General features: G+C 41.2%; 1 protein-coding gene across 1 annotated transcript; it reads left to right on the forward strand.

Annotated features, from left to right (window-relative positions):
- The first annotated feature begins 280 nt into the window (after positions 1-280).
- On the forward strand, positions 281-22,802 carry SEC22B (SEC22 homolog B, vesicle trafficking protein). Its single transcript, XM_021003335.2, has 5 exons — positions 281-519; positions 8,512-8,621; positions 14,719-14,879; positions 16,860-17,006; positions 20,674-22,802. Exons 1-5 carry the CDS (start codon positions 445-447, stop codon positions 20,826-20,828), a joined length of 648 nt encoding a protein of 215 aa, XP_020858994.1. The 5' UTR covers positions 281-444; the 3' UTR covers positions 20,829-22,802.
- The last annotated feature ends 5,093 nt before the right edge of the window (positions 22,803-27,895 follow it).

The following is a 27,895-nucleotide window of genomic DNA, read 5'->3' on the forward strand; positions in this document are numbered from 1 at the left end:
TCTGTCTTTCCCTCCTTCCCTCCTTCTCTGTCTCCCTGTTTCTGTCTCTTTCTCTTTCCCTCCCTCCCTCCCTCTTCTCTCTCTCCCTTCTCCCCCCCCCCGTCCCTTTCCTCCTCCCCTCCCCAGTCCATCCCACAAGGCCCGCAGGAGGGGGAGGGGTAGGTGGGAGAGGCTCCTTGGGCTCCGCTGAAACAGCAAGCAGAGAAGGGGAGGAACGCCTGCGCCGGAACTGGTTGTTCCTGCCCGACCACGGAGAGGGAGGGACCGGAAGTAGAAGCGCCTCCCGCGCTTCTGCTTCCGGCCACCTCAGCGGGGGAAGAGGAGACGCAGGCAGAGGGAGCTGCCGGAGCGGAGTGCCGAGCGGTCTCGGAGCGGAGAACGAAGGGAGACGAGAGTAACTGCCAGTGTCGGGGGGCGGTGTCGGCTCCCCTGTAACCGGAAGAAATGGTGTTGCTGACGATGATCGCCCGGGTGGCGGACGGACTGCCACTGGCGGCCTCCATGCAGGAAGACGAGCAGGTGAGGGGAGATGGTGCCACCCGCCCCCTCCTCCCCGAGAGAAGCCCGAGCCTTGGTTCCCTGCTCCGCCTGAGTTCGTAGGGGTGGAGGCAGGGAGTGCATCTGCTGTAGCACGCTACCGGGGTGTGGAAGGGACTACCTGGGGGAGGCAAGCACTCCTCGGGGTGCACGTGTTGGCGGTGGGGTGGGAAATAAGTTGTTACACCCCCAGCAATGCGGATCCATCGAGGTAGGTGCGTGGCTGTGCCCACCATCCGCTTAGTAAGAGTTTGTTGAATTGAATTGGAAGCCGCAACTTCGCCCTGGGAAAGAACCCTGCCACGCTGTCTGACCCCTGAACGAGTTAAATTTTCTCTTTACCTCCCTTTCCTTATCTATAAAGTGGGGCCAGCCACTAATCTTTGACCCAGCTCACTGGAATCATTACATGGTTGATGAGGAAATGTGTCTCAATTCTTTTAAGCTTCTTGGGAGGAAGGTATTTATATGGGTAGTAAAGTTAGAGGTTACTAAAGAAGGATGAGAAGATTTAAATTGTAGTCTGACTTGTTTAAATCCCCCAAACATGAGAGAAGTAACGTTTTTCTTATGGCTTCAGCTCAGCTCAGCAGACACCCTGTGTATTAAGTGCCTGCTATGGTCAAGACTCTCTTAAGCCCCGTGTCAGTGACCTTACCTTGGTGAGAGAGGTGACCCTGACTTCTTCAGATTTTTACCAACCAAAGCCCTGGGAGGTTCTATCAGCCATTAAAGATTGGAATCTCAGAGTTGGCAGCGGTGTCAGAGGTCATGGAATACAACTTTTAGCCGAACAGGAAGCCTTTGCTAAATCTCATTGGCCTCCCTGAATGTGATCCTGTTTGTCGTTATTTTTCCTAAAATGTCCTGCTTGCAACTGACCGCAATACAGTGGATGGAGGCTGCCCAGGACAGATCCAGCAGAACTATCACTTCTTTTGTTGTGGACACCAGTACCTCTCACTAGGGAAGCCCAAGGTCACATTAGCGTCTTTGGCTGCCATGTTGTCATAATGTTGACCCTTTGAAATCACAGTCCAGTCAATTCCTGGCTCTTTGTCATGAGCAGCAAATCTCCTCATAGCAAGTGACAGCATCTAAGGCCCAACCTAGGTGAGTTCAGAAAGATTCATTATCTCGCATTTGATTAGCACAGGATGAATTCTTCTGACTCTAGCAGCCCATGAAGACCAAGGGAAGGATTGTGGTTGGGATGGTGGAGGATGAGATCATTATACCATTCAAGGCCTGTGCACAGGTGAAATCTTGAGAGAGGTTATCTCAAGGTACCTATGTTGTTATTCAGTCGTTTTTCAGTCAAGTCTGACTCTTTGTGACCCCATTTGGGAGTTTTCTTGGTGGAGAGACTAGATTGGTTGACCATGTCCTTCTCCAGTTTGTTTGACAAATGAGGCAAACAGGGTTAAGTGACTTGCCCAGGGTCACACAGTTAGTAAGTGTCTGAAGCCAGATTTGAAATTGGGAAGATGAGTCTTCATTACTCTAGACTCGACCCTCTGCCCACTGCACCACTTTGCTGCCCTATGCAAGTACCTATTATGCTCAGGTCTATACAAAAGACATCATACTATAGTGAAGGAGCATTGGAGGGAAGAACTTGGAGACTTGAGTTCTTTTTTTGGGGGGGAGGCGATGGGGGATTGGGGTTAAATGACTTGCCCAGGGTCACACAGCTAGTAAGTGTTAAGTGTCTGAGGCTGGATTTGAACTCATGTCCTCCTGACTCCAAGGCCAGAGCTCTCTATTCACTGCGCTGCCTAGCTGCCCCGAGACTTGAGTTCTAATCCTGACAGATCCTGATTGGTTGTTTGATATTGGACAAATCACTTAATTTTTTGAAGCTATAAAATATGGGTGACACTTGTTTCTCACTGCCTCCATCACATGGTTGTTATGTAGAAAGGGTTTTGCAAACTTACAATGCTGTGTGAATGTGAGTTACAATGTTGAGATTGATGAAGGAGGATCCAGTGCCGTCCTTTTAGATGTGTTTATTTCCTACTCATAATATCCATGTTGAGAAGGACAGGACAGAAGTGCGCGTTTGCCATTTTGTGGGTGAGAAGACTGAAGCTCAGGCAGACTTTGTGATTTGTCAGGGGCACTGAGACAGTGAGCAACCTCTAGAGCTGTAACTTAATTCTTCTTTGATTTTCCTAGCCACTCTCTATGCTCCCTCTTAGTTGAAGACTGTTATCAAAGATCCGAAGACTTGACTAAAGCTTTGCTCCTCTCAGTGTCTTCCGCAAAGCCTGAAGTCCTTGCTGAGCGATAGACAGCCCTACATGCTAGAGATGAGACCTGTGGAGATTATTATTTCAGCTACCATCAGAGATAGCGTCTCTGGTCTGTTAGCACTTATGGGAACATGTTTCTCAGACAGGATTTTTGATTTTGATTTTACAGCTGAAAACTGTGTTACACAGATGAATAACTTTAAAGATTTGAAGTGGCAACTTGAGAAAAAGGAATAGAAATTATATGGCAGTTTAATGGTTCTAAATTAGCTGATTTTATTGGAATCAAAAGCATCTAAAGACAGAATGGGAAAAGTTTTAATTAATTCAGAAGGTTAGCACAATATTTGATAAGCTTATTGTTAAAGTTGTCCGTTCAGCTTTGACATAAATTAAAAGATGGGAAAGGACAGCACACATTTAATTTTGTGCATCAGTTTTTAGATATACCAAAGCAACCAAAATTTAAGATGATGTATGTAAAAAAACTCAAAAGGGTTGGAACGATTTCTTAACAGATATAAGTGGAAAAAATGTTGAAAAGAGCCACAGAATCAAGAATTACAGTTGATAGAAGAGAAGTAAAAGCAGTTAATAACAGGTATGCTTTTCCCTGCTCTGAAAATTAGAACAGTTATTTGTCTTTTCTAATATCTGAAGTCATGAAATAGTGGCAAGATCACTGCATATAGAGGCAGAAGACCTAGCTTTGCTCCTTTTTAAGCTGTCTTACTTTGTGCAAGTTAGGTAATTTCTCTGGGCTCATTTTTCTCATTTATAAAATGGGTGAGTTGGAGTTTTTTGTAGTTCATTTCAGTGCTAAAAGAAATTTCTAAATCCAGAATATGATATTTGAGAATTAAGCTGATTCATGCTGATCCCCAGCCATGTAATAGATTCAAAGTGTTTTCTGTTCAGCTTATTATAAGTGTTAAACCCTTCCTGGTCTGCCTATCTCATCCTCTTATCTTCTTTTATTACATACATCTGTGCCTTTGCTGACATTGTCCCCTGTGCTTATAATAGCCACCCTTTCCTCTATATCCAACTGTTAAAATCTTAACTTTCCTTCTAGACCCATCTCAGTTGCCACCTCATCTATGAAGTCTCTTCAGTAGAAGTATCATAGCACTTTGTTTGGATCTCTTTTTACTTAAGACATTATGCTTTGTATTGTAAATTGTTTGTAGATATGCTTTCTTTTCTTTGTTGGATTATAAAGTCCTCAAGAGTAGAGCTCATATCTTATTTCATTTTAATATCATCAGTGCCTGAGCACTTAACTATTTGTTTCATATAATTGAATTTAGGTGATCCAGTTAAAACACTAAATCTTATTAGGACTTTTCTCAGACCCATTTAATGAAATCAGAGGTAGGTATGAGTGCATCCTCTTGTGGCAAATGTTTATTTCCATTTTGTTGGAAGGCCTTTAAAAATTATCCCCTGTTTGAAGTTAGAACTAACCTCTGTAAGTGAGGAATAGAAATTTCAATCCATCTTTCAGTTAACCTGCTGTGTGCAAGGGACTGTGCTAAGCACTGAAGATATATAAGGTATCTGCATAATAAACATAAGGGAATGAGGTAGGGGAGGCCCTAGGAGCTGGGAGTATCAGGAAAGACCTTGTGGAAAAAGAAGGTGGCACTTGAGCTGGGTTCCAAGAATGAAAAGAGAGTGCATTGTGGACCTTGGGCAGCCTGTGCAGACACAGAGATGGGCTCAGCAGTGTTATGTGAAGCTATTTTGGTTGAATTGCAGTTTGTAAAGAGGAATCATATGTAACAAGGCTGGAAAGGTTTGTTAGATCAAAGATGTGGAGGGCTTTAAATGCTGCATAGGGAAGTTTGCTTTTGACCCTAGAGATAATAGGGAACCACTGGAATTTATTGAGCGAAGGAGTGAAAACCTGTATTTTAGGAATGCCATTTTGATAACTTTGTGCAGGATGGGTTGGAAGAGGGGAGAGGTCAGTTAGGCAGTTTCAGTGGTCCAAATGAGAAATCCTGAGGGTTTGAGCACTAGGTGCTGTCTGTGCAAGGGATGTTGTGGCGGTAAAATCGGTAAGACTTGGGAACAGATTGAATACCTGGAGGGGAGAAAAATGAGGGGTTGGAGATGGCTCCCAGGGTGTGGCTAAGGATAGTGGTGCTCTCAGCAGAAAGAGAGAAGTTAGTTGGGAGGGGGGAGAGAGGGGAGAGGAGAGGAGATGAGACGGTGTTTCAGAGGAAAGATAATGAATTTTGTTTTGGATCCACCGAGTTTGAGATGCCTATAAGAAATTCAGATGGAAATGTCCAGGATGCATTTAGACTGGGAGCCAGGCCAGGGCTAGCTTGATAGATCTGGAAGTCATCAGCAGTAAAATGATAATTAAACCCGCAAGGCTTAATGGTGCCACTGAAAGAGAATTACCAAGAGAGAACAGAAGAGGGCACGGGACAAAGCCTTACGGTGCTCACTCCCTGTTCAGGAAAACAGTGTGGATCATATGATCAAGAATTTTACTCTTAAACTTCTTATCTAGGCAGTACATTCTTAAGTAGAAGACTGGAGATGAGCAGTAATTCCTGTGACCTAAAGCAGCAGAAAATCCTCACATAGGGATAGACAGTTACTTGCAAACCTTATCCTCTTTGATGCTTAGCTGGGAGTGTGGTGGACACAGGGAGATACATATTATTCATATACATTGTGTTGCTCTGCCCCTCCATTTCCCTCATTTTATTTCAAGCTCTCTTTAGGTCTTCCTTCTTTTCTGGCCTGCTGTCCCTAATTGAGCTGTGTACCTCATCTTAAATTAGCGTGGCTGGGGGGGACACATTCAAAAGTGGAGCAGAAGCTAAATCTGCCCAAAGGGGGCAGAAGAGAGAGCCTGAAGTCAACAGATCCTCCATAGTGCAGCTGAATTTGTGAAAAACCAGTTATTGAACGTCTTCTCTCATTGCTTTGGAGGAAGGTTCTTGGTACTTCTGGCCTTTGGCCACCTTTGGAGGAGGCAAACAGAAACTTAAGATGGAATGGGCTAAGCTAAACACTCCTCTGTGGCCGGCAGGCAGCATTTGATCAGTTTGTTTGTTCAGTCTAAAGCAGTAAAACCTTGTACTGCCTGTAACATCCTCTGTATCTTTATGGTAAACAGAAAGTTGAGTTTTTAATTGGCTTTTCAAAAGCCCCTTGATTTTATTTTAGAATTTGTCTGGGGATTTTAACCCATTCTGTCTCACTATACTATCTGCAGTCACACTTTTTTATTTTTTGTCGCAGTTCTGTGAATAGAACATAGGATAAAGAAGAGCATGTTCTAAAGGGGACTGGCATAGTGGGGTCCTGTGTGGACCTCGAGTTTGCAAATAAGCAGAATCTATAAAGCAGCACTTATGCTTTATCTTGGGAGATTGGGATCAGAGCTGTCAAATCTGGTTTCTTGAGCTTTAACTACGAACCATAATATTAAATAATAAACAGGACCCTCAAGAATGATGTCCTGGAATAGAGCTGAACAGTGCATTCGTGTGAGTAAGGATTGTGTCATTTGTTGTATCCCCAGCACTTATGTGCTTGGTACATAGTAGGTACTTAATGAAGTACTTAATTGATCAGAAGACCAAAGTTATTCTAAAATTACAGATAACCCTCAGCGTAAATTATTTGTGCAATATAAAAAAAGATTACCTTCACCCCTGTGATGCCTGTATACAAAAGTAAAACAACAAAATTACATTTCCTTTGAACAAAAAATTTTTAAATAAATGAATAGGCCAGTGCATTTAACTCAGATTTTTGCATCTGCTTATTGTAAAACAAATTTGATGTTTAGTTTACATTGGTGTGAGGGATAAGAGCAAATAGAAAATAAAAATATCCTTACAGGTAACAAAATTATTTGTAGTTTAAATCCTGGAGAAAAGTGTATAGGCCAAATGAGGTTTGATTGGTATTCTGTGATATATCTACTAAGGGACATTTATTTGTGGTAAAGCAAGGATTATCCCCTGTGGTGTCCACCTAAAATATACCCTGAAATTTCCTAGTTTCTCTTAGTCATGAATTTGTCTAAATCCTGTTTTAAGTCTTTGCCATCTCTTGGGCTAACTAGTTATTTTTAAGTTTGGTAATTAGTGTACAGCAATAAATGGTAAAACCTTGGGAAAAGGGTCATTCTGGTTAGCCAAGTTTTGGGTTTGGTTTTTGGTTTATTTTTTGGTGTTTTTTTTTTTTAGCTCTGGGGTAAACACCAAAACTTGTATAGTAACCATTTTTGAATGTAGATGCTATTAAATTGCATCTCCTATTTCCCTACCCTCTTAAATAGAATACATAGAACGTAATTTTTTCTTGATGACTGAAAGTCATCATTGTGAACATCAGAGTGCTTTAGAAAATCATAATGGCAGCTGCGTAGAGGATGGGTTGGGGGAGGAGAGATTTGAGTCAAAGAGGCCAGTTAAGGAGGGCTGTTGCCAATAGTCCAGGTGAAAGGTGATGAGGACTTGAAGTAAGGCGGTGGTTGTGTAAGTAGAGAAAAGGGGACGGATGTTAAAGGTAAGGGAGGTAGAATCAGTCATCGTTGGACACAAGTGTCAGCTACGTGAGGAGATTGGAGGTTCAGGATGACAATGAGATTGTAAACCTGGCTAACTGGAAGGGTAGTGGTTGATGTGTCCTGAGGAGTAGCAGCAAAGTTTGGAAGAGGATTTCAGGGGAGAGACAGTATAATGAGGTCTGTGTTGAAAGCCCTACAATTGTCTATCATGGGGAAATTGGTATGTAACATGTCTCACCATGTCATGGTTGGCTGTTTCCTACACCCTTTGGAGTCCTGCTCTCATGTCTCCCTTGGCATCAGGCTATGGCCTCCACTTTGGAGACCACTCCTATAGGTAATCCTAACATTATTATTGCTCTTTGACAAGACAGCTGGATCTTTTAGCTTAGCTTATTTCCTGTATTTAAGGTAATTATCCATGATGAAACCTCAGTTCAGTCACATGATAAAATTTTTAATCATGTGGAACCATAGCAGATGGTTTTGAAAATATAACTAAATTATATACACTAGTTCTACCTAGTCACTTATTTACACAAATATATTCTAATAGGTTAGTGAGATGGAATTTCCCTTACATTGACTTCTCCCGTTTTCTTAAGTTTTTTTTTAGTGAGCCCCTCAAGCTCTAGGTCATACAATCTGTGATCTGTAATATGTAGATTAAGTATGAAACATGATATATTTCAAACCATAATATTTATAGTTGTGTGCTAGAAAGGATTATTTTCCTCCTCTTATAAATGATTGAATTAATGGTATAAGAATGTGGGCCATAGAGGAAACCAATTGGGGGCTGGGATTAGAAGCTGTGTTTTCTGACTTTTGGTCTTTATGAACAGTAAGCCATGTATCTGACTGCTAAATTATGTATAGTTGAAGTATACTCATTTGGGTTTTGGTAGATAGCTAACGTAAATTTTCTTAAGTGACTTTAGCCCATTTTTTTTGTGCTTTTGAAACATAGTTTCCACTTCCCATAAAAGCATAATGAATATAAAGCATTCTACAAATATTAAAAGCTTCTATAAGAGTAAGTTCTTATTACTGACTTTGAAACGAAGGTCCCATTCAGAGTATCCTTTCAGAGGCAGGTTTGTGGTTCGGCTCATTAATAACTCAGCTTTCTGGTGGGTTCTTATATGAATTTTTAATTTCTCTTTTCAGTCTGGCCGGGACCTTCAACAGTACCAGAGCCAGGCCAAGCAACTGTTTCGCAAATTGAATGAACAGTCCCCTACAAGATGTACCTTGGAAGCAGGAGCCATGACTTTTCAGTGAGTATGACTGATTTATTTGTTTGTGATCACTTGAGTGAAGTGTAGTGATCTAACTTGGGGATGTTTGAACAGGATGGTGGAATCTAGTTGGAAGATCTGGGCTTAAGGAAAGTGGAATATGCATTGAGGAAAGTTAAAGGTCAGCACCTCATTCCAAAGAAGAAAGGATTGAATAGCTGTTTCCTCCCCAGTAACAAATGCATCTCTTTTTGCAACATTTAACTATTTGTGGATCTTTCATTTATTAAAAATTAACTCAGGCAGATATATTAAGTGTAGCAAGTATCACCTAAATGGGAAATGTTTTATATTAAAAAATAGGACTTGCATTGTTCCATGATGCTTGTAAATGGAACTTTTAATAACAGCTTGCCTTAAATGCGATGAATGGCACTTTTGTAGCCAAGGGGAAAAAAAGAAAATAATTTCTAGTACATCCATGGAAACTTCTCTGCCTCTGAATATTAAAAACTTGACTCTTGGCACCTTCATTTAGAGAACTTAGACTAATTTGACCTACATTTGCCAGTTTTTATTAAATGTTACATCAAATACAGGTCAGGAAGAGCTGAGGAGCATCACAGATACTTGGGAGAAGAAAAGGGCAATTCATTTCAGCAAACATTTAGTAAGCCCCTATGACGTGTGGGGAATTCAGCACACAAAGGCAAGTGAAACAGGCCTGGCCCTCCAAGAGCTTTCATATTGGGGAAATGTGTCCAAGGATGAGCACATCCAGTGTAATCTGAGGGACATCCCAAAAAGATTCCTATGAGGGAATGGCACCTGAGCTGGTTCAGGAAGAAAGATGAGAATTCTGAGAGACTGAGGAAGAGGAAGCCACCCAGGTTTTCCACCAGACTTGTGCAAAGATGCAGAGATGGAAGGTAGAGTGGTGCATTGGGCAGACAATTTACCTGGGACATAGAGTGCACGAAGAGGAATCGAAGAGAAGTATGAGCTATATTGTGGAGGGTTTTCAATGTCAGGTTGAGGAGTTTATATTTCATCTGAGGAAATAAGGAATCATGGCAGATTTTTGCCCAGAAGAGTCACATGATCACACATCTATTTTGAAAATAATAATTTGGCAGCTGGGCAGTAGAGATTGAATGAAGGGTGTGTGGTGGGGGGCAGTGTATTAGGGTGCTGTTGTAGCAGTCCTGGTGATAGATGACAAGCATGCAGATCAGTACCAGAGACAAGAGAATGGATGAGAAAAGTGGTAAAGTGATAAAGAAAAAGAAAGCAAGGCTCTTTTGTGAAGGTTAGGAGTTGTGTGGTTTGTGTTGGTCAGTGCAGGTGATTACCCAGATTGATAACAGTGGGGTAGGCAGTACTGGAACAGGATGATGTACCAACCTAAGGATTGTCAGTTGAGTGTTCCTCTTTGATCCAAGGCTGAGAACCTCTTGCATACACTAATATGATGCCACACCAGAGGGAGTGTGAGCAAAGTGTATGTACATGTATAGCTGGCTTTAAAGCTGTCCGTAGTAATGAGAAGTAGCAATAGCGGAACAGATTCACAGATGCAGTTTTAAACTCCTCCCTTGCCTAGAGCGGCTGACTAATAAGTGAGGTTCTTGAAGGGCAGCTACAAATTGTATTTTCTTTCCTCTTTTTCTATGCTTCATGTATTTAATATACTCACTTTCCAGAGCTGACATGTCACTCTGCTTTCTTGGTTTTCTCCTCATTTCTCTGTGTTGTCTCTGTGACCTTTGGTGGCTCCTTTTTTATCCAGTGTGTTTGTGCGTATGTCTCAGATCCTATTCTTGGTCCTCGGTTTGTTCCGTCAGTGCGCTCATCCACCTCCATTTAAGCAACAACAGTTACTGACTGCTTTTATTTTAACATGAGTGATTTCCCGACACATCTCCTTGGTCCATTTGGCCTTCCGTTGTAACGGGGGAAAATGTTAAACGAAACCAATGAATACAGTATTCTGCCTTGTTAGTCCCCTACCTCTCTACTGAATAGATGAAAGGGCCTTTTATCATCTGTTCTGGACCAAGATGAATCATTATAATTACTCAGTGTGACTTTTCAGTGTCCTTTTTATTTTTATTATTCTAGTCACATATATTGTTCTCTTGGTTTGCTTAATTTACCCTGGACTAATTCATAAAAATCTTCGCATTTATTTCTGAATACATCATATTTGTCATTTCTTGTGGTGTGATAATATTCCATTGCATTCATGTCATAGATTCAGAACATTTCAGAGTTGGGAGGGGTCATTTAGCTCAGTCTCTACCCGAGCGGAATCCCTGGTATAGCCACACCTCACAAGCGGGCATCCAGCCTCTGCCTGCAGACTACCAGTGTAGGGAAACCCAGCACTCTTCAAGTAGCCCATTCTGCTCTGGGAGCTCTAATTGGTAGAAAGTTTCTCCCAACACAAAGCTTACATTCGTTTCTTGGCAGCTGGTACCACTTTCTTCTGGGGTCAAACAGAACCAGTCTGATCCTTCTTTAACATACAACTCTTTAGACTTTTGCAGTCCGGTCATATTTCCCACAGTAGATAATTTTTATCCATGATCAACGTTGATTTCTTTCAATTAATCTTTATATGACATAGACTCAAAACTCTTTACCATCCTGGCCTCTGGATACTTCAGTTATCCTTCAGTGAGTAGGAATCTTCTTTGCTTACAGTTATTTGCTACTGCAAAAAGTATCACTATGAATATTTTGATATGTATGGAGCCTTTTTTCTTTTGGCAAGACAGTTGGGGTTAAGTGACTTGCCCAAGGTCATACGGTTAGTGTCAGCTGTCTGGTCTGAGACTGGATTTGAACTTGGGTCCTCCTGATTCTAGGGCCTGTGCTGTATCCACTGTGCCACCTAGCTGCCCCAAGCCTTTCTATTTTTGACCTCTTTGGGTTTCTGTCCCGTCATGGGATCTCTGGATCAAAGGATATGTACAGTTTATAGTATCTTTTCTCATATGGTTCCAAATTGTTCTCTAAATCAGTTGTACCAATTCACAGTTTTGCCAACAGTATATTAGTGCATCTTCCCATAGCCACTCTAACCTTTTCCTATTTTCATTTTTTATTATTCATGGTGGGCGTGAAGTGGAACATCAGAATTTTTTAAATTTAAAAATTTATCAGTGATTTGGAGCATATTTTCACATATTTGGATAACTTGAAATTCTTTCAAAAACTACCCATATCCTTTGACTGTTTTATCCATGGGATATGGATCTTGGTCTTATTTTGCTGTTCCTCCACTTTATATAAATGACTCTCGAATCTTTATCTCCAGTCCCAGACTCCTCCATTCATATGTGTTCAGCTATCCAAAGGACGTATTCACTGAGATACTGGCCAAAACTAAATTCGTCTTTTTTTCCCCCCTCTTTCTCCAGCATCAGTAGTAGTGCTTTTGTCTGGTCTCTCAGGCTAGAAATCTTCTGAGTGGTTTTTTACTGTTCTTTCTTCCTATGTGTCATGGCTGTCATTAAGTTCTATTTTCAGAACTAACCTGAATCCATTCTAGTGTAGGCATAGAGTTGTGAATCACTCTAGAATAGCTAGGTAGTGTTTGAATTCCCATGTTGGCTCCAGGATAATTTAGGCTAGTGAAACTCCTGGGTCAGGACTGGTCTGGCCTCATGTGGTGGGCATAGAATGGAATTTTCCTTTATAATGTTTTAATAGGAACCTCAGTAATAATACTTAGTTAATGTGAATGGTAGAGATAATGTAGTCTGACTCTCCAACCAAAACAGAAAGATTAATATAGAATAACACAGATCTTGATGGGATGGAAACCAGATAAGTTTTGCAGGAATTTAAAAAAAAACACAAATAGGATAAACTAGTAGAATCATAGAATTGTGTAATTGGAAGAGATTTCAATATATTGGATATGCAGATCCAAATCATGGTTTCCTCTAGTGGTCATCCATCTACCAATCAACTTATAAGCGCTTGAAGTGTCTAATATGTGCCAGGTACTGGGGAGATGGACAAAAATGAAGCAGTCTCTGCCCTTAAGGAACTTATATTTTATCAGGGAAAACAATGCATACATACATAAGCATATACAAATGAATACAAGGAATTGAGAGTGAGTGGGGTCAGGAGAGGCTTTGAGAAGCTTGGATGAACTTTGGAAAAAACTAGGGATTTGGCATTCTGAGAAGTGGTGCTAAAGAGAAAGTACATTCCATGCATGGAACACAGCCTGAGCAAAGGCACGGAAAGGGGAGTGTCCTGTGTAAGGATTAGCTCGGTGGCCTCCTTGGCTAGGCTACAGGGGGAAGGGAGCAATCAATAATAAGGCTGGAAAGGCGGATTGGAGTCAGCTTGTAAAGGGCTTTAAATGTCAAACAGTGAGCCACTGGTGCTTATTGAGCAGGGGAATAATATGGTTATCCCTTTGCTTTAGGAAAATCACTATGGCAGTTATGTGGAGGATGAGTCAGAGAGGGGGGGACACATGGGGCAGGCAGACCAATTAAAAGGCTGTTACAATAGCCAAGTGAGAGTTAATGAGGGTCTGAACTGGAGCGTTGACTATTTGAGTAGAGCAAAGGGGACAGATGTGAGAGATGTTGTGGAAATAGAATTGACAGTGTTTGACCACAGATTGGATGTATGGGACGAGGGAGGAATCTAGAATGACTCTGAAGTTGTAAATCTGGGTGACAGAGAATGGTGGCATCCTCAGCAGAAATAGTGGAGTTCAGAAAATGAGTGGGTTTTTAAGAAAAGGCCAGTTCTTTTTTTGATGTGTTGAGTTTGAGATGCCTGCAGGATAATCTTTTTAAAGTGTCTAATGGGCAGCTGGTGTTTGAAAACGCAAGAGGTACTGGACCTGGATATAGAGATCTGATGGTCATCTGCATGGATGGCGGTTAAGTCAGTGAGTTCATCAAGAGAGTGTGGAGAAAGACAGGCAGCTCAAGACAGCACTCTGGAGTACATCCACAGTTAGAAGGTGCCCGTGAATTATGATATAGCAAAAGAGAGAGAACCAGAAGAGCAGCGTTACAGAAAGCTAGAGAGGAGAGAGGAGGAAACAATGGTCAGTGGTATCAGAGGCTGCGGAGAGAGCGCAAGAGGTGAGGATTGAAAAATGAGCAGCAGATCTGGCAGCATATAACCTGGAGAGATCCTTCATAATGATAGAGAGAGCAGTTTCAATTAAGTGATGAGATTGGAAGACAGGTGGCAGAAGGTGAAGAAATGAATGAGAAGAGAAATGGAGGCAGTGAAAGGGAGGAGACCTCCAGGATACTAGTTTGTGTTGCATACCATACCCAGCTTTAAAATGGATTCCACCAAAATCTCCACCTATTGAAGTCTTTTCCTTCCTTCAAGGCCCGGTTCACGTGTCACCTTATTCGTGAAACTTTCCTTGAATCATATCTTCCCCTCTGACCTTTCCTGTCAACCTACATCAGTCTACTATTTGTTTGTGTGACTCATTCCACTTCTAGATTATAAGCTCCTGAAGGGCAGGGACTTTTTTTTTTTTGCCTGTTTGTATCCTAGTACAGCACCTAGTACAGTGCTTAGCACATAGTAAGCACACAGTGTCTTTATGAATTTATTTAGAATTGAGACAGTGGGATGACTTGTTTGGCCAGTGTTTGAACTGAACAATATCAAGTCCCTTCTAGGATTCTAGGGTTGGCTTTCAATTTTTAGGTACATTTTTAAAAGTTCATTTTGCTGTTTCCAAGTATAGTAGGGAAGGATTTAAATATGAATCCAATAAATGTAATTATAGGGTGGATGGATTTGCAAGTAAGAATTCTCAAGGAATAGCTTTAGATGTTAAAGAAGATGTTTAAGTGAAGGAATTTTTTTAATAGATTGTATATGAAAGTTTTAAAATAAAGTGCTGTATAAATAAATTACTCTTGCTTTTGGAATATACTTCTAGTTAATGGAAAAATTATTTTCTGGCCTAAAGGCTACGTGGTTTATAATTTAGTCTTTCTGACTTTCCAGCCTGAAGAAAGGATAGGTAAGAGCCCTCTTGTGCTATCAAGAATAGGCGTGAGAACTTGCATGCCAGAAACAACATTAACTATATGGTTACTTTTTTGACTTTTTATCTTTCCAGTTACATTATTGAGCAGGGTGTGTGTTACCTGGTTTTGTGTGAAGCTGCTTTCCCCAAAAAGTTGGCATTTGCCTACCTTGAGGATTTGCACTCCGAATTTGATGAACAACATGGAAAGAAGGTGCCCACTGTCTCCAGACCCTACTCCTTCATTGAATTTGGTGAGGCTTTAACTTGTACTGTGCTATTGATGAGTCAGAACTCAGGAAGTTTTTTGCTTAATTGAAGTCCTGTGCTACCATTTTTCTAAGGCTTAGAGCTTTATTCTTTATCTTCATAACATCCCTCAGCATTCAGCATTCTTTCTTGTGCAAAAGCCTGAACGATGTAATTCAGTCTCTTGATCTCGTTTCCCCTAGAAATGTTAGCTTTCTTGGTTCCTGATCTCCTCCTTTCACAAAGGGCGCAGGCATAGTGAACATAGCTACAGGGGGTGCTGAGGCTGTGAAGTTATAAAGTAGACACAGTGGATCTTTGCTTCACTTAGAGTAAGATTTGTAGATTTAGCCAGAGTCCCAGAAGTGATTTCAGATCAGTGACTGCCTTTATCAGATGCTGGGCTACCAGTTGTCTTTTCAACTGTTGAAGAACAGGAAAATAGTGTCCACATGTGAAGGAATAGGATATGGATGTCAACATCATCCTCAGATCGAGGAAAGTCATATTGTCTTTTAGAGAAGAGGGAAACATCTACTTAGGCAGAAAAGTGGAGCATTCCCCAAGGTGGTACACGAAATTGGGTTAAGCATCCATCCTTCTGTGGTCCTGACTGCATCAGTATGTGCCTCTGAAAGTAGAAGCAGAAAGAAAATGCCTAAAGTGTGAGCCACCTTTTGTCTTGTATTCTGGAGATTTAAATGGAGAGTGGGTCAACATGGCTTGAGAAATGGTGAATATGAAAAAAGAATTTCTGTGATGTGTAACTTGAGGAAGTCTTGGCGTTTGCTAATTTATGCAATCTATAGCTTAGGTTTTGAAATTTCACCTGTGCACAAAAATACAGCCCTATATGAATAAAGACCAAGTTAGCTTCAGCTTAAAGAAAATTAGCCCATAAGTGGCATCTTAATAAAAGTGGAAGGAAATAAAAGTGATCATTATTGTTCAGGGCTGTAGGGAGTAGGGATATGAAAGGTAGGATGGTAATAATAAGAGCAATAAGCAATAAGAGTTTGCAGGTTTTTTCTTGTAAGACTTGGTTTTAAAAATTTGTGATTTATCCTTAAACTTGAGAGTTCTGAAGTTAAATATGTATGTTAGAGAAGGTTAGCTGGAGAATACTTTAAACAGGTGGTTTTCAACTTCTAAAAGTTGAAATGACAAACACAGACAGACAGACCTACAGCCTTTTATCTTATGAGGTCAGGGTCTGAATGTGATGATGCAGGCAAAAATTAAATTTTCATTGTTACCTGACTTTTTTATTCTTGAAAGGTGCTCCTAGAACTGGAGAATTGCCCACCAAGAGTTTTTGGAATACAGTTTGAAAAGTCCCACTTTGAAGCAATTCATGCTACAATGTGTTTTTGTCTCTCTTGTGCCCCTCTTTGTTTTGTTGCAGTTTTTTATGTTCGGCCATATTGTATGCACAATCTCTAAGACCAGGTATTAAGAGTGGCCGATAAGGTAGCTATCAAGTAAGGTTTTTAGTTTAAACTGAATCTTTTTTAGTTTGTTTGTTTTTTGCTAGGCAGTGGGGTTAAGTGACTTGCCCAGAGTCACACAGCTAGTAAGTGTCAAGTGTCTGAGGCCTGATTTGAACTCAGGTCCTTCTGACTCTAGGGCCGGTGCTCTATCCACTGCGCCACCTACCTGCCCCTACACTAAATCTTCTTAGTGGGGCGATTGGTCCGTCAGCCTGTTTGAATTTCTTTACGTGGCACAGTCTCTGCATAAGAGCCCTTGTCCCTACACTTCTTCCCTCTTGTGAAAGTAGTGACTTGTTATCAAACATTTTAGATGCTTTAACAATGGGGAAGTCTCCTGAAATATGTCTGATATTTCCACAAGCACCTCCTCAGAAATGCCCTGAAATGAGTTATCTTATGGCAGGCAGTTCTGTACCCCCTGGATGTGGGCCTTGGGGAAGTCTCAGCACATGTGACAGTGTTTGTTAATGGCCATTTACTTCATCTTTCCAGATACCTACATTCAGAAAACCAAAAAACTGTACATTGACAGCCGCGCACGGAGGAACCTGGGCTCCATCAACACTGAATTGCAGGATGTGCAGAGAATCATGGTGGCCAATATTGAAGAGGTCTTACAGCGAGGGGAAGCCCTCTCAGGTACCTTTGTCCTAAGAGCAATACAGTTCTAATGAACAGATCACTCTTATTCCAGAAAGACTAGTAGATAGCTTAAGGGGTCCTTGCACTGTGTCTTGTTTTATGAAGAGTTCACCTGGTTAATAGTAAAATGAAGCTAACAGAATGATTAATATTTCTTCAATATCTATGGTATATTGGGTTCATGCATGTTAAAGGCAGTTAAGGCCCTCAGTATTTTAGCATCTAAAAAAACATGCACAAGTTAGGGGAAATGGAGGCAAGGAAGCTTTTGAGTACTTATTGACATTGTCTCTCAGTTGGTTTCCCTTATTCTAGTCTTTTACTCCTTCTAATCCAGTGTCTTTCAGGTTACTTTAAACTTTTCAAATGCTACTTGAATCATGTTATCCTGCCCCAAAAACGTTCTCTAGTTTTGTATTACTTATAATATGTAGTCCAAATTTCTTAACTGAATGTTCAAAGTCCTCCATGTTTTTGGTTCTGATTTGCCTTTCCAAATGCATCTCCAGCTGTTTTCCAGCACCCTACCCATTGGTACAATCAGACCAATTTCCTAATTTTCCCTCATTCATCCTTCCCTCTGTACCATAGCTAAAATGCTGTGAACATCCCCCCTTTACTTGGACTCTCCAAATTTTACCTATTCTTCAAGGTCTAGCTTAACTCCTGCTGCCTCCCAAGAAGCAAAAAGAATATGGCTTATCCAAGAGAATAGTTTGTAAACAATTCTGTCTGGTGGCAGGTACATTGTGTTGAGCCTCTTTATAGTCAGACAGTGTCTCTTAGGGGCTCTTCTTCCTCAGCCCCAAAGTCTATGAATTATTCTTACTTTGAAGGTTAAGACATCTGCAGAGCTTCTTTGGTTGCTTTCAATAAGACCTGGCTATCAGCTGATTTCTTCTGGATTTTATCAGTACAAGTGTTCAGAAGGCACAGAAGTGCATTTTCTAAGCCAGGTGTCTCCTTTTGCAGTGATTCTTACCACTTAGTGATAAGCAACGCTAATGTCTTTGTATCATTGCCTGCCATTTTTTCGTTCATTTTTCTGCCTCATTTGTCTTATTCTTGCATTATTAGCCTTATGTCATAGATCTAATGGGCAACTTAGAAGTAGCTGCAATGCCCACATTTAGTTTAATGTTGCAAAATTTTATAAACAAACCCACTAGATTTCCCCAAAAACATTCTCTAAGGAATACCCTTACAGATTCAACTTAAAAAAGGGAAGTTGTGCAAAATTTCAAAGGGGTAAAAGGTTGAGCTCTTTGGTGGAAGCTATTTCCACTTTAACTATTGTAACATTTCTGCTATTCACATGTTGTGATTGAAGCCTAGTTTCTAATCTTATGTCTAATTTGACTTAGTATTGTTTCCCTATACCTTTCAGCCATTATTCATAAAAATTCCTGGAGATGTTGAGAAACTATTGCTATTGTATCTTACATAAGAGAGGCCTTTGTTAATGAGGAAAGACACGACAAAGTTTAGCATGTGGAATATTGGTGATATTGAAGCATATGCTATTGTAGTTATTATTTATACCCAAAGTGAGATATAGGGATTTCCATAACATTGTGTTTTCTGAAATAGCTTCATATTCACCTTCATGAGAGTTTTTTGTTATGAAAAAGTTTAATGAATTGCTAAAGAACACTGGTTAAGACAGGGGTAGAATTAGGTTCAAAAATTGGAGTCCGTTTCCCGAAGATTTAGCACATAGGCAACAAATGAACATAAATGCATACATGGGAAAAACGATCCATTTTCAAAGAATTTAAATATGATAAACTGCATTAAATAACCATCTATAAGCCTTTAATAAATGCTTGTCGATTAGTTGATTCAAAATCTGCCAAGTCATTGGGATGGATAGTCCTTCCACAAAGCCATCAGTTAGTGCCAGGCACTATGCTAAATGTTAGGTATACAAAGAAAGGGAAAAACACTGTCTCCTCAGTTGTGTTCTAGAAAGGGAGATAATAAAGTATACAAAAGATCATTTCTTATAACGCAGATTACAATTCTTCCATGCCTTAGATAGTTTCATGAGTTGCTGTGGTTAAAATAATTCATCATCTATGCAGAGCCTTCTGGTAATGAGCCTTGTCTGAGCAGATAGTCTGGTCGTCTGGTAGCAGATGTAAGAATCCGTAGCTGGGTCCACTGAGACCCTTCCAGCTTGATCGCCCCTTTAGTTGCTTCATTCTTTTGGCATAGTCTTGCAAAGCTCAGGGCTGCTTGCAGGCCACAATGGGATTTTACTGTGTCAGACTCAGTATTTCCTAGAACCATAGACTTATAGCCAATAGAGTATTGCACTTGCAGTCAAGAATCCCACCTCACTTATTAGTTGTGTGACGTAAGACACTTAGCCACTTAAGGCCTCAGTTTTCCTTATTTTTTAAAATGGGGATTAAAAAGACTTGCACCACCTGCCTTCCAGAATTGTGAGGAAAGCATTGTGTGAATCTTACAACACCACAGAAAGTAGTCGTAGTCCAGTGCACTCACTCTTTGCCATGAATTAAGTAGTTTGTGGAATTAAAGGAAATGCTTAGAGGATTCCAGTTCATTATTTTTGGGTTCACCTAGGGATGACCAGTAAAACCTTTTGTATTTCTGCCCTTCTCATGGAGAATCTTTCAGAAATGTCTAGTCCATTTCCCTGCTTTAGGTAGCTCAGGGCAGTAAGAATAACAGTTTCTTTTCTTTCCACATTTTGAACATGAACTTTTGTACACAGGGCTCTAGATGTAGTGTGAGGAAGAAACTGGGTTGAATCTGTACTGCCCCAGGACTCAGACTGGCAAGTGCTTTTCTGAATAAATTCCTGATTTCATGTTGTTTGACCCTCTAAGACTGACTGATCCCCTGCAGTGCATGTAACTTAGTCTTTGATGTTTCAGAAGGTCCTTGAGGATCTTACAGGGACACAGGACTGACCTATCATCAGTGTCAGTGATCAGCATACAGCCTTCCTCTTCCTCTCCTCCCCTTCCCTGTTTCAGTGTTCTGTTTAGAACTTGGTTAATGGAAGCTTATCATTAGTAACAATTATTATTTTTATTATAGGAAAGGGACCCTGAAGGTCCCTTGGTAGTGGCTCATTTGTATTTTTACTGGTTTGTTTCAACATATTCTTAAAATAAAAAAAAATTAGTGTCCTAGGTTGTCATTTTCTGAGGGGTTTATTTCTATTAATATTGATAAGGGGATATTGATCTATCATGTTTATATACCTTTCTTTGTGTCATGGACCCCTATGGCAGTCTAATGAAACCTCTGAACCCTTTCTCAGAATGATGTTTTTAAATGCATAAAATAAAACATAAAAGATTACAAAGGAAACTAATTCTGTTGAAATACAGGTATTGAAATATGTAAAAACAAGTTCACAGCCTCTAAGATCCCTGCCACAGAGCCAGTTTATATGTTAGAGTTGGAAGGAACCCAGCACAACTTGGTACAGCTTTCCCCTTACTCCTGAATTATGTGAATCCTCTGGTGTTCTCAGTATGTGCTGTTCATGGAAAGTATATCACTTATTAATCCCATAACATAATAAAACAGGAGATGGGAGGAAGTGCTTTCATTTTAATTAAGACAATGTTGATAAAAGGTCTCTTCAACTAATTTGTTTTATTCCACTTTTACTTTTTGACAGCATTGGATTCCAAAGCCAACAATTTGTCCAGTTTGTCCAAGAAGTATCGTCAGGATGCGAAGTATTTGAACATGCGTTCCACCTATGCCAAACTGGCGGCAGTCGCTGTGTTTTTTATCATGTTGATAGTGTATGTACGATTCTGGTGGCTTTGAACGCGTTCATGCCGTCCTTGGCAGGGGAGAGCCTGAAACATGGCAGGTGTATGTTTGCAGGACACTGAGTGCACAGGGCTGTGCATTAGGATCCAAATGGGACTTGTGACTCTGGAGACCTAGAAAGAAAGGAAGTGTCCTAAATGCCGTAGGCTACCCCTCATTTAGTGAAGCTTAACCCTCTGAAGAAGGTCTTGTTGGGGACTAAAGACTTTCTCTGGGTGGCAAACTGTATGTGTTAGGGAACAGTAGACTTCCCTCCCTGTCCCATCCCCCCCCACCGTGTTCTGAAACCCTTAGGTAGCATTGACTAGGGCATTCCCTTTCTGGAATGGATCCATCCTTGGGATTCACACTAACCAACTTAAACTTGCACCACCTCAGTCCTTCTTTCAGAGAGGGCAGCCCTAATGGAAACTGTTGAGCGCCAATGAACATTCCTGATGTGGGTAATGTTTGTTTTTTTCTGGAATCTGGATCTTCAATGGCCACTCAAACAAGACTCCTGTATGTGAAGGCTGATTTCTGTACATATCTTAATGTCTTTTTCTTCTGTGAGAAGTTAACTTGGTTGTTTTCCTTTTCTGATACTTTGCTTATTGCACAATTGCTATGGGGTTAAATGAATATTAAATGGAGATGCCTTGAAATTATGCTGTATCCCCTCCCTGATTAGGAAGGTAACAGGCTTTCTATAATGTAATACTTAAACATGTGTTAAACCATTGTGGGAAGTTCTTAATTTCCTTCCTTAGCATCCTTCTTTGTATAACACAGGGGAGAAGAGTAAGAGTGTCTGAATACTGTTACTGGCTAGAGGATTAGCACCTATTCTAGCTCCTCTCTTGCTTCCATTTAGTAGTTTTTTACTTTTTTGTTTTTCCCCATGTATATTTCTATGATCGGTGCTGGGAGGAGGGAGGGCAGAAGAGGTCACTTTGAACAACAGTCTTAAGCTTCATGACCAGCATTTTCAGGTATAATCCAGATGATAAAATAGAAAATGTTCTTATATGTAGGGAATCAGTTTTTGATTTCAGTTTTTCTGTGTTTTATTATAAATATTTTTAACCAAGGAAGTCTGTCAGAATTATCAATGTTCCTCCTGTTTGTGTACGCTTTCTAAGAAAGTTACATTTCTAAGAATAGAAATCTCATTTACTGTATTTTTTAATAGCTAATAGAAAGAAATCTGACCTCACATCCACTCTTTCCCTCACCTGTGTGCTCTTTCTTAAGCACCTGGCTCTCTTGTTTCTCCCACTGCTAGGGTGATAGAAATTTCCTTTTACTTTTGGAGGTGGGATTTTTGGAATGGAGAGAATTGATGCATAAGAACAGAGGTGAGGTGAGGAAAAATCTAATGCAGCCTATCTAGTACCTCCTCCCCATGGAACAAATACTGTTTGAGAAGAGGTAGAAAGACACTGACCAGCTTAATCCTCAGCACTTTAAAAATGTCTTTAGTTCTAAGTCCAGTAGGTATGACTTTCTAACTACAAAAGGTTATTTAAGGTCCAAACCCTAATTAGGAGTTGGGAGGGAATCAGTTTCCCACATAATAAGACAAGGAAAGAGATTTGATTTGTCTCTTCTAATTTACTTAGAAGCCTCTGAGAAAACCTGGTATAGTAGCAACTGTTATGACCTCAGCATGGATAGGAGTCTGCCAACCTCCCCAGAACAATTGGTGTGACTACAGTTCATCAGAAACTGAGCCCAGATCAAAATAATTGATGATTAGTTTTTTCGAGTGGTCAAAAGTTGCCCTTTGTAGACAGAAATAGTCCCCCCAAATCTTGTCTCTGTGTAGCTGAATGTTCCTGCTATGTAGGTCTGTAAAAGGCTGAAGATTGATCCAATATGGCTCGCAGAAATTTTGGTGCCATTCAGGAGTGGAGAATGTGGCAGCTTGATCAAAGTCGAGTGCTGCCATCTGAGGGTCAGCAATGAAATAAATTTCTTCTAAGAACATCCCCTTCCTTTGTGGAGTTTTCTGTTGTCTAGTTTATTTATGATGCATATCCATACTTTTACCATATATAGTGTTAGCTAACCTGGATATATTTTTGTTTCAAAGTTCAGAGGAAGAATATTGTTGAATGGATAAAGGAGTGAGAAAAAAATTTTTTTTTGTTTTATTTGGGAAATAAAAAACCGAGAGGACAAGATTTTCAGCTTAAGGGTTCCTGGTAGTGTCTTTAGAGAAAGGACATAGCTAAATAGAATTAATCGAAATGCTAAAACCAAAAAACTCCAAACCAGTGTGGACAGGAATCTGCGAACCTTCCCGGAATGACTAATGTGACTGCAGTTACCAGAAAGGAGCTGCCAGATCTCCCACTTTTGAAGAATCAGACTGTTGGAGTTAGAAGGGGCAGAGAGGGAAACTAAAGTAACCTAGGGTTTTTTAAGGTCTCAAAGCTGGGACCAGAACCTCGATTTTTAACTAGTCCGTGCTGTTTCTTCATCACACTTCATCACAAAATCTCTGAGTTAGAAATTACCTCTAGGGCTATCTTTTCTAACGCCTCTGCCCAAACAGGAGCCCCCCTCTAGAGGATCTGTAACAAGCATTCTTTCTCCCTTCCCTTTGAAGAGTTCCTTTGATGGGGGGAACTCACTACCCATTGCTGAAGCAGCCAGTTCCAGGTTTGTACAGCTCTTAATGATTCAGAAGTTTTCCCCTTAATAAAAGGGTTAAAATCTGCCTCTTTGCTGTTTGCCATCATCGATCCTCATCCTGCCCTTTGGAGCCAAGTCAAAGAAATCTGATCTCTTCTGTGTTTCTTAGCCCTTCTGATACTTGCCTATATTCCCTTCTCGACATAACTACTTGGCATTCCTATCACCTTTAACAAGCCAGGTAACCCTCCTGTGCTTCAGTTTCCTCATCTGCAAAATGAAAGGTTGGACTAGACATCCTGTAATGTCCCTGCCACCTCTAGATCTGTAATCCCAGGTCTGCCATCTCCCCTCCCCCAAAGCTTGCAGGTTAAACACCCCCAGTTCCTTCCTCAAAAGACATTCCTTTGGCTAGAAACAGTATGTTAGGATTAGAATATCTCAAGTTATACACCTCGATTCATATCACACTACTTCTCTTGTTTAAGATATAGAAGAAGGACATTTTTGAGAATGCTGACAGCCTCCAAAAGTGACATGAAGGAAAACTGAAGATTAAATGCACTTTAATCTGCAGTTTTAAAATATACTGCCATGACTTATTAAGAGAGTTTCCTTCTGGTGAAAACGTGGGTTCAAATCCCAGCTCGCCCAAACTGACTGTGTGGCCGGGGCAAGTCAGTTTAATCTTTCACTGTCCCGGCAACTCTGTGATAGTTGTAGAATAGTTGCACTTGCAGATATGGATGAGGGAGTTTCCTTACCGGGAGGAACTATCTAGCTATAATAGAGGGTCGGAACATCAGTTGCTGCCTGCCCTTCCCATGAGTCGTCACGTAGCTTTTCTCTGTGTAACTGCCTTCCCCCCTTCACTCGTTGTCCCTGAACATTCTTCAACCCTTCCCTTTCCCTGGTAGCAGTATTAGCCCATAAACCTCCACCCTTCTCCTCTAGGCCTCAGCCTCTCAAGGTGATTATAATCTGCCTGCATCCCAGACGCCTACACCAGCAGCACACCCAAACAGTGTCTGGTAAGAGCCCTAACCACCCTCCCTTCCCCCAACCCACACATCTTTTTTAGTTTTGTTGGAAGATAGTGAGTTGTGGATATGGATAGGTTTTAGTCTGCATCAAAAATCTCGCTACATTATTTTTCTCTAAAAGCCCATCTCTTTTTCTAAACATATCTATCTATGTCAGCCACCATCCTACCACAGTGTTTCTGCCAGGTTTACAATCAGTTTTCCAATTTTCACTTGCTGTCAGTCAGTTGCCTAGCTTTGTCAGTGCTACCTCGAGAACATCCCATGCATGCCCTCTTCACTCATATAGGGGTGCTTAGAATATTTTAGAGCTCACTGCCCTAGACCAGTGCAATAATCTGGATTACCTTCTAGGTATTACTAGTCATTGGGAATACAAAGATATATAGATATGTCTATATATAGTCTCAGTTCTCAAGAGGGTCACAGTCTAGTAAGTTCTTGTGAGAGTTATGGGAGACTGGGCTAAACCATCTCCCAGTTTTATGATTTCTTTGAGACATCAGTATTTCCAGCGTGATAAACATTGTGATGTTTTCTAAGTTTAACAAAATAGGTTTATTTAAAATGTTATTTCCTCTTTTGGAGACCAGTTCAAGGACAATATTCCCAAGCAGGACAGGCTGTAAGGTAAAATTGAAATTAACTGTCAGTCAACTATGTCTACTGTGTGCCATTTATTAAGTGCCTACTATGTGCTGCACTGTTGCTAATATGATGCTAATATTACTATGATGACTTGGACTATAATCAGCAAATAATATCCCACCCTGGGGATATGAAAAGAGGCAAAAATCTCCTTGCCTTCAAGGAGCTAGGTGGCTAGAAGTCTGTTACTGTAGTAAAGCTGAACTCCTTCCTTTTGTAGCCCCCAAAATCATAGATTCATAGCTAGGAGGAATTTTAGAAGTCAAGATGGTCAACTACTTCATTTTACAGCACTCTGAGATCCTAAGTGACGCGCAGGGTCGCAGTGAGGTTTTGGGTGGGGATTGAACTCAGATCTTCCGACTTCAAGCCCAGCGACTTATCCGATACACTACACCGTCTCTCACTGTGCCTTCTGTGAGTAACTCAGCTCCTCTTTTCTTTCTCCCATTTATCTCCCCAAATCAAAGTTCACTGCTCTGCTATCTCATTCCTTCAAGGATCCTGTTGGAAATCCCTGAGACCCTTTCAAAGTCCAGACTTTTCATAATAATACTAAGTTATTTCAGTTTCTAATATGGTATCAATAGGTATAACCCCCCTAAACAAAAACTCCCTTGGGAGGCAGGGGGTCCTCAGTGATTTTGAAGAGTATAACGGTCCTCAGTGATTTTGAAGAGTATAACGGGTCCTGAGACCAGAAAGTTTGGGAGCAGTTGTAGTTGTGATTTCAAAGCCACGAATGTCTGTTTGTCTGTGACATTAAATATTAGCAGCCTGCGTGATGCAAGTCTGTGACACCTCATGAGCCCAGCTAAGACTTGGCTTCTGTGCCTCGTACAGATGTTTTGAGATGGTTTGTGTCTTGTGTTTTGCTGTTACAGCCCCCCACTGGATCCCCTGTCACCCTGTTTAGCCTGGGGAAGAAACCACTGACCTTTTCCTTCCTGAGCTTGCTGTGCTTTCTGAACACAGCCTGTGTTGGGTTTTCAGGCTGTCAGCTTTTATTCCTACTTTTTTGTTTTTTTTTTCAGGGGTTTAAGGGGTTGGCCCTTAGCTCTGATTTCATTTGCATATAGGTCTCTCTCTGCAGCAAATCTCCCTCTACCAATGCACATGGGCATTCCTGAGAAATTTTATCACTCGCTGAAGGTCAGATGGCCAGTATGTGTCAGCGATGAAACTTGAGTCCGGGTTTCCCTGGCCCGGAGGCCGTTTTTATCCACTAATCCATGTTGTGGTTCTTCAGTTGTGACCCCCTTTGGGGTTTTCTTGGCAAAGATCCTGGAGTCATTTACCATTTCCTTCTCCAGCTCATTTTACAGATGAGGAAACTGAGGAAAACAGGGTGAAGTGACTTTCGCAGAGTCACACAGTTTCTAAGTGTCTGAGGCCAGATTTCAACTCCAAAATGAGTCTTCCTGATTCCAGGCCTGGCAGCCTCTGCACTATGGCTCCACCTAGCTGCCCCACCGCTAATCCATGCTGCCTCTCTTAGTACTCTGGATTTTCAAGACAATGGGCAATTACCACAATTTTAAGATGGGAAAATGACTTCAGTTTAATTCAGTGAACACTAAGTGCCTGTTATGTCTCAGGCACTGTGCTAAATGATAACGATCTTATGAATTAATTCTGCTCGTACATGCCAGTGCCAGAGAGCTAGGCCTCAGTATTTGTTAGGTCCTTCATTAGGTCTGCCCAGTCTAGTGCCAGTCCAGCTGCCTTGTGTCAGGGCAAGATGTCCAATCGGTTCCTCCTGCTCTCCTGCTGATGGCTTCTGTTTGTCGTGGCTGTTGGTGACTCAGACCTTCTGGAATTTGTTTCTCTAACCCTTGTATCCCCATGTGGGCCCAAGACCTTTGGCAGGCACTCCCTCCTATATCTCCCTCAGACAGATCCATTTGTCCTAAGCTTTTTACCTTAAAAGAGCTTATGTTCACCCCAGACTCCTGCCATGGAAATAGCGAAGACGTTTCCTTGCCGATTATAGCCGTAGTCACTCACCATAGCAAGACCTCGGAGAGCAAAATTAGAAGTATGATTCTTGGGCTTTATAACATGTCCAACAAATCTTCAGGCTGCACTTGATCTCAAGGGATGGAAACACGTCACCTTCAAAGGAGGACTACTTCACGTTTTATGACTCTAATGATTAGGACATTTTTCCTTATATTGAGATGAAAACTGCACTCTTGTGACTGCCCCTTGGTCCTACTTCTGCCCCCTCTGGCACAATAAACCTAATTCTTTCATGAGACGGCCCTTTGAGTACTTGAAAGCAGCTATTATATTGCCCATTTCCCCTCTACTGCTCTTCCCCAGACAGCTTCTTCAGTTATCGATTCTGTGTATGGAATGGTTTTGCATCCTTTCGCTATCCTATTTGCCCTTGTTTGGGAATATTGTCAGTGTCTTCCAGAAATGTACCCAGAATGTCCACAGTACCTTGGATGTGTTCTGACTGTGGCAGGAGACACAATAATCACTTCCTTTAAACTCTTACTTGGATGCCTCTTTGTGGTTTGGAGGTGACCTTAAATTCTTGAAGGCTGTATTCCTCAGGGGAACCAAAGCCCTGGACATTCCTGCCGGGCTATAAAGTGGTCCAGACTGATCCTTGTCAGTGAGTCAGCAAACATTTATTGAGCGCTTTCTGTAAGCCAGAAGGGTGGCTGGGTGGCAGAGTGGATAGAATACTGGGCATGGAATCAGGAAGACTCATGTCTGTGAGTTCATGTCCAGCCTCAG

Source organism: Phascolarctos cinereus, unplaced genomic scaffold (genome assembly GCF_003287225.1).
Source record: "Phascolarctos cinereus isolate Bilbo 61053 unplaced genomic scaffold, phaCin_HiC Scaffold_5;HRSCAF=322, whole genome shotgun sequence".
Taxonomy (NCBI): Eukaryota; Metazoa; Chordata; class Mammalia; order Diprotodontia; family Phascolarctidae; genus Phascolarctos; species Phascolarctos cinereus.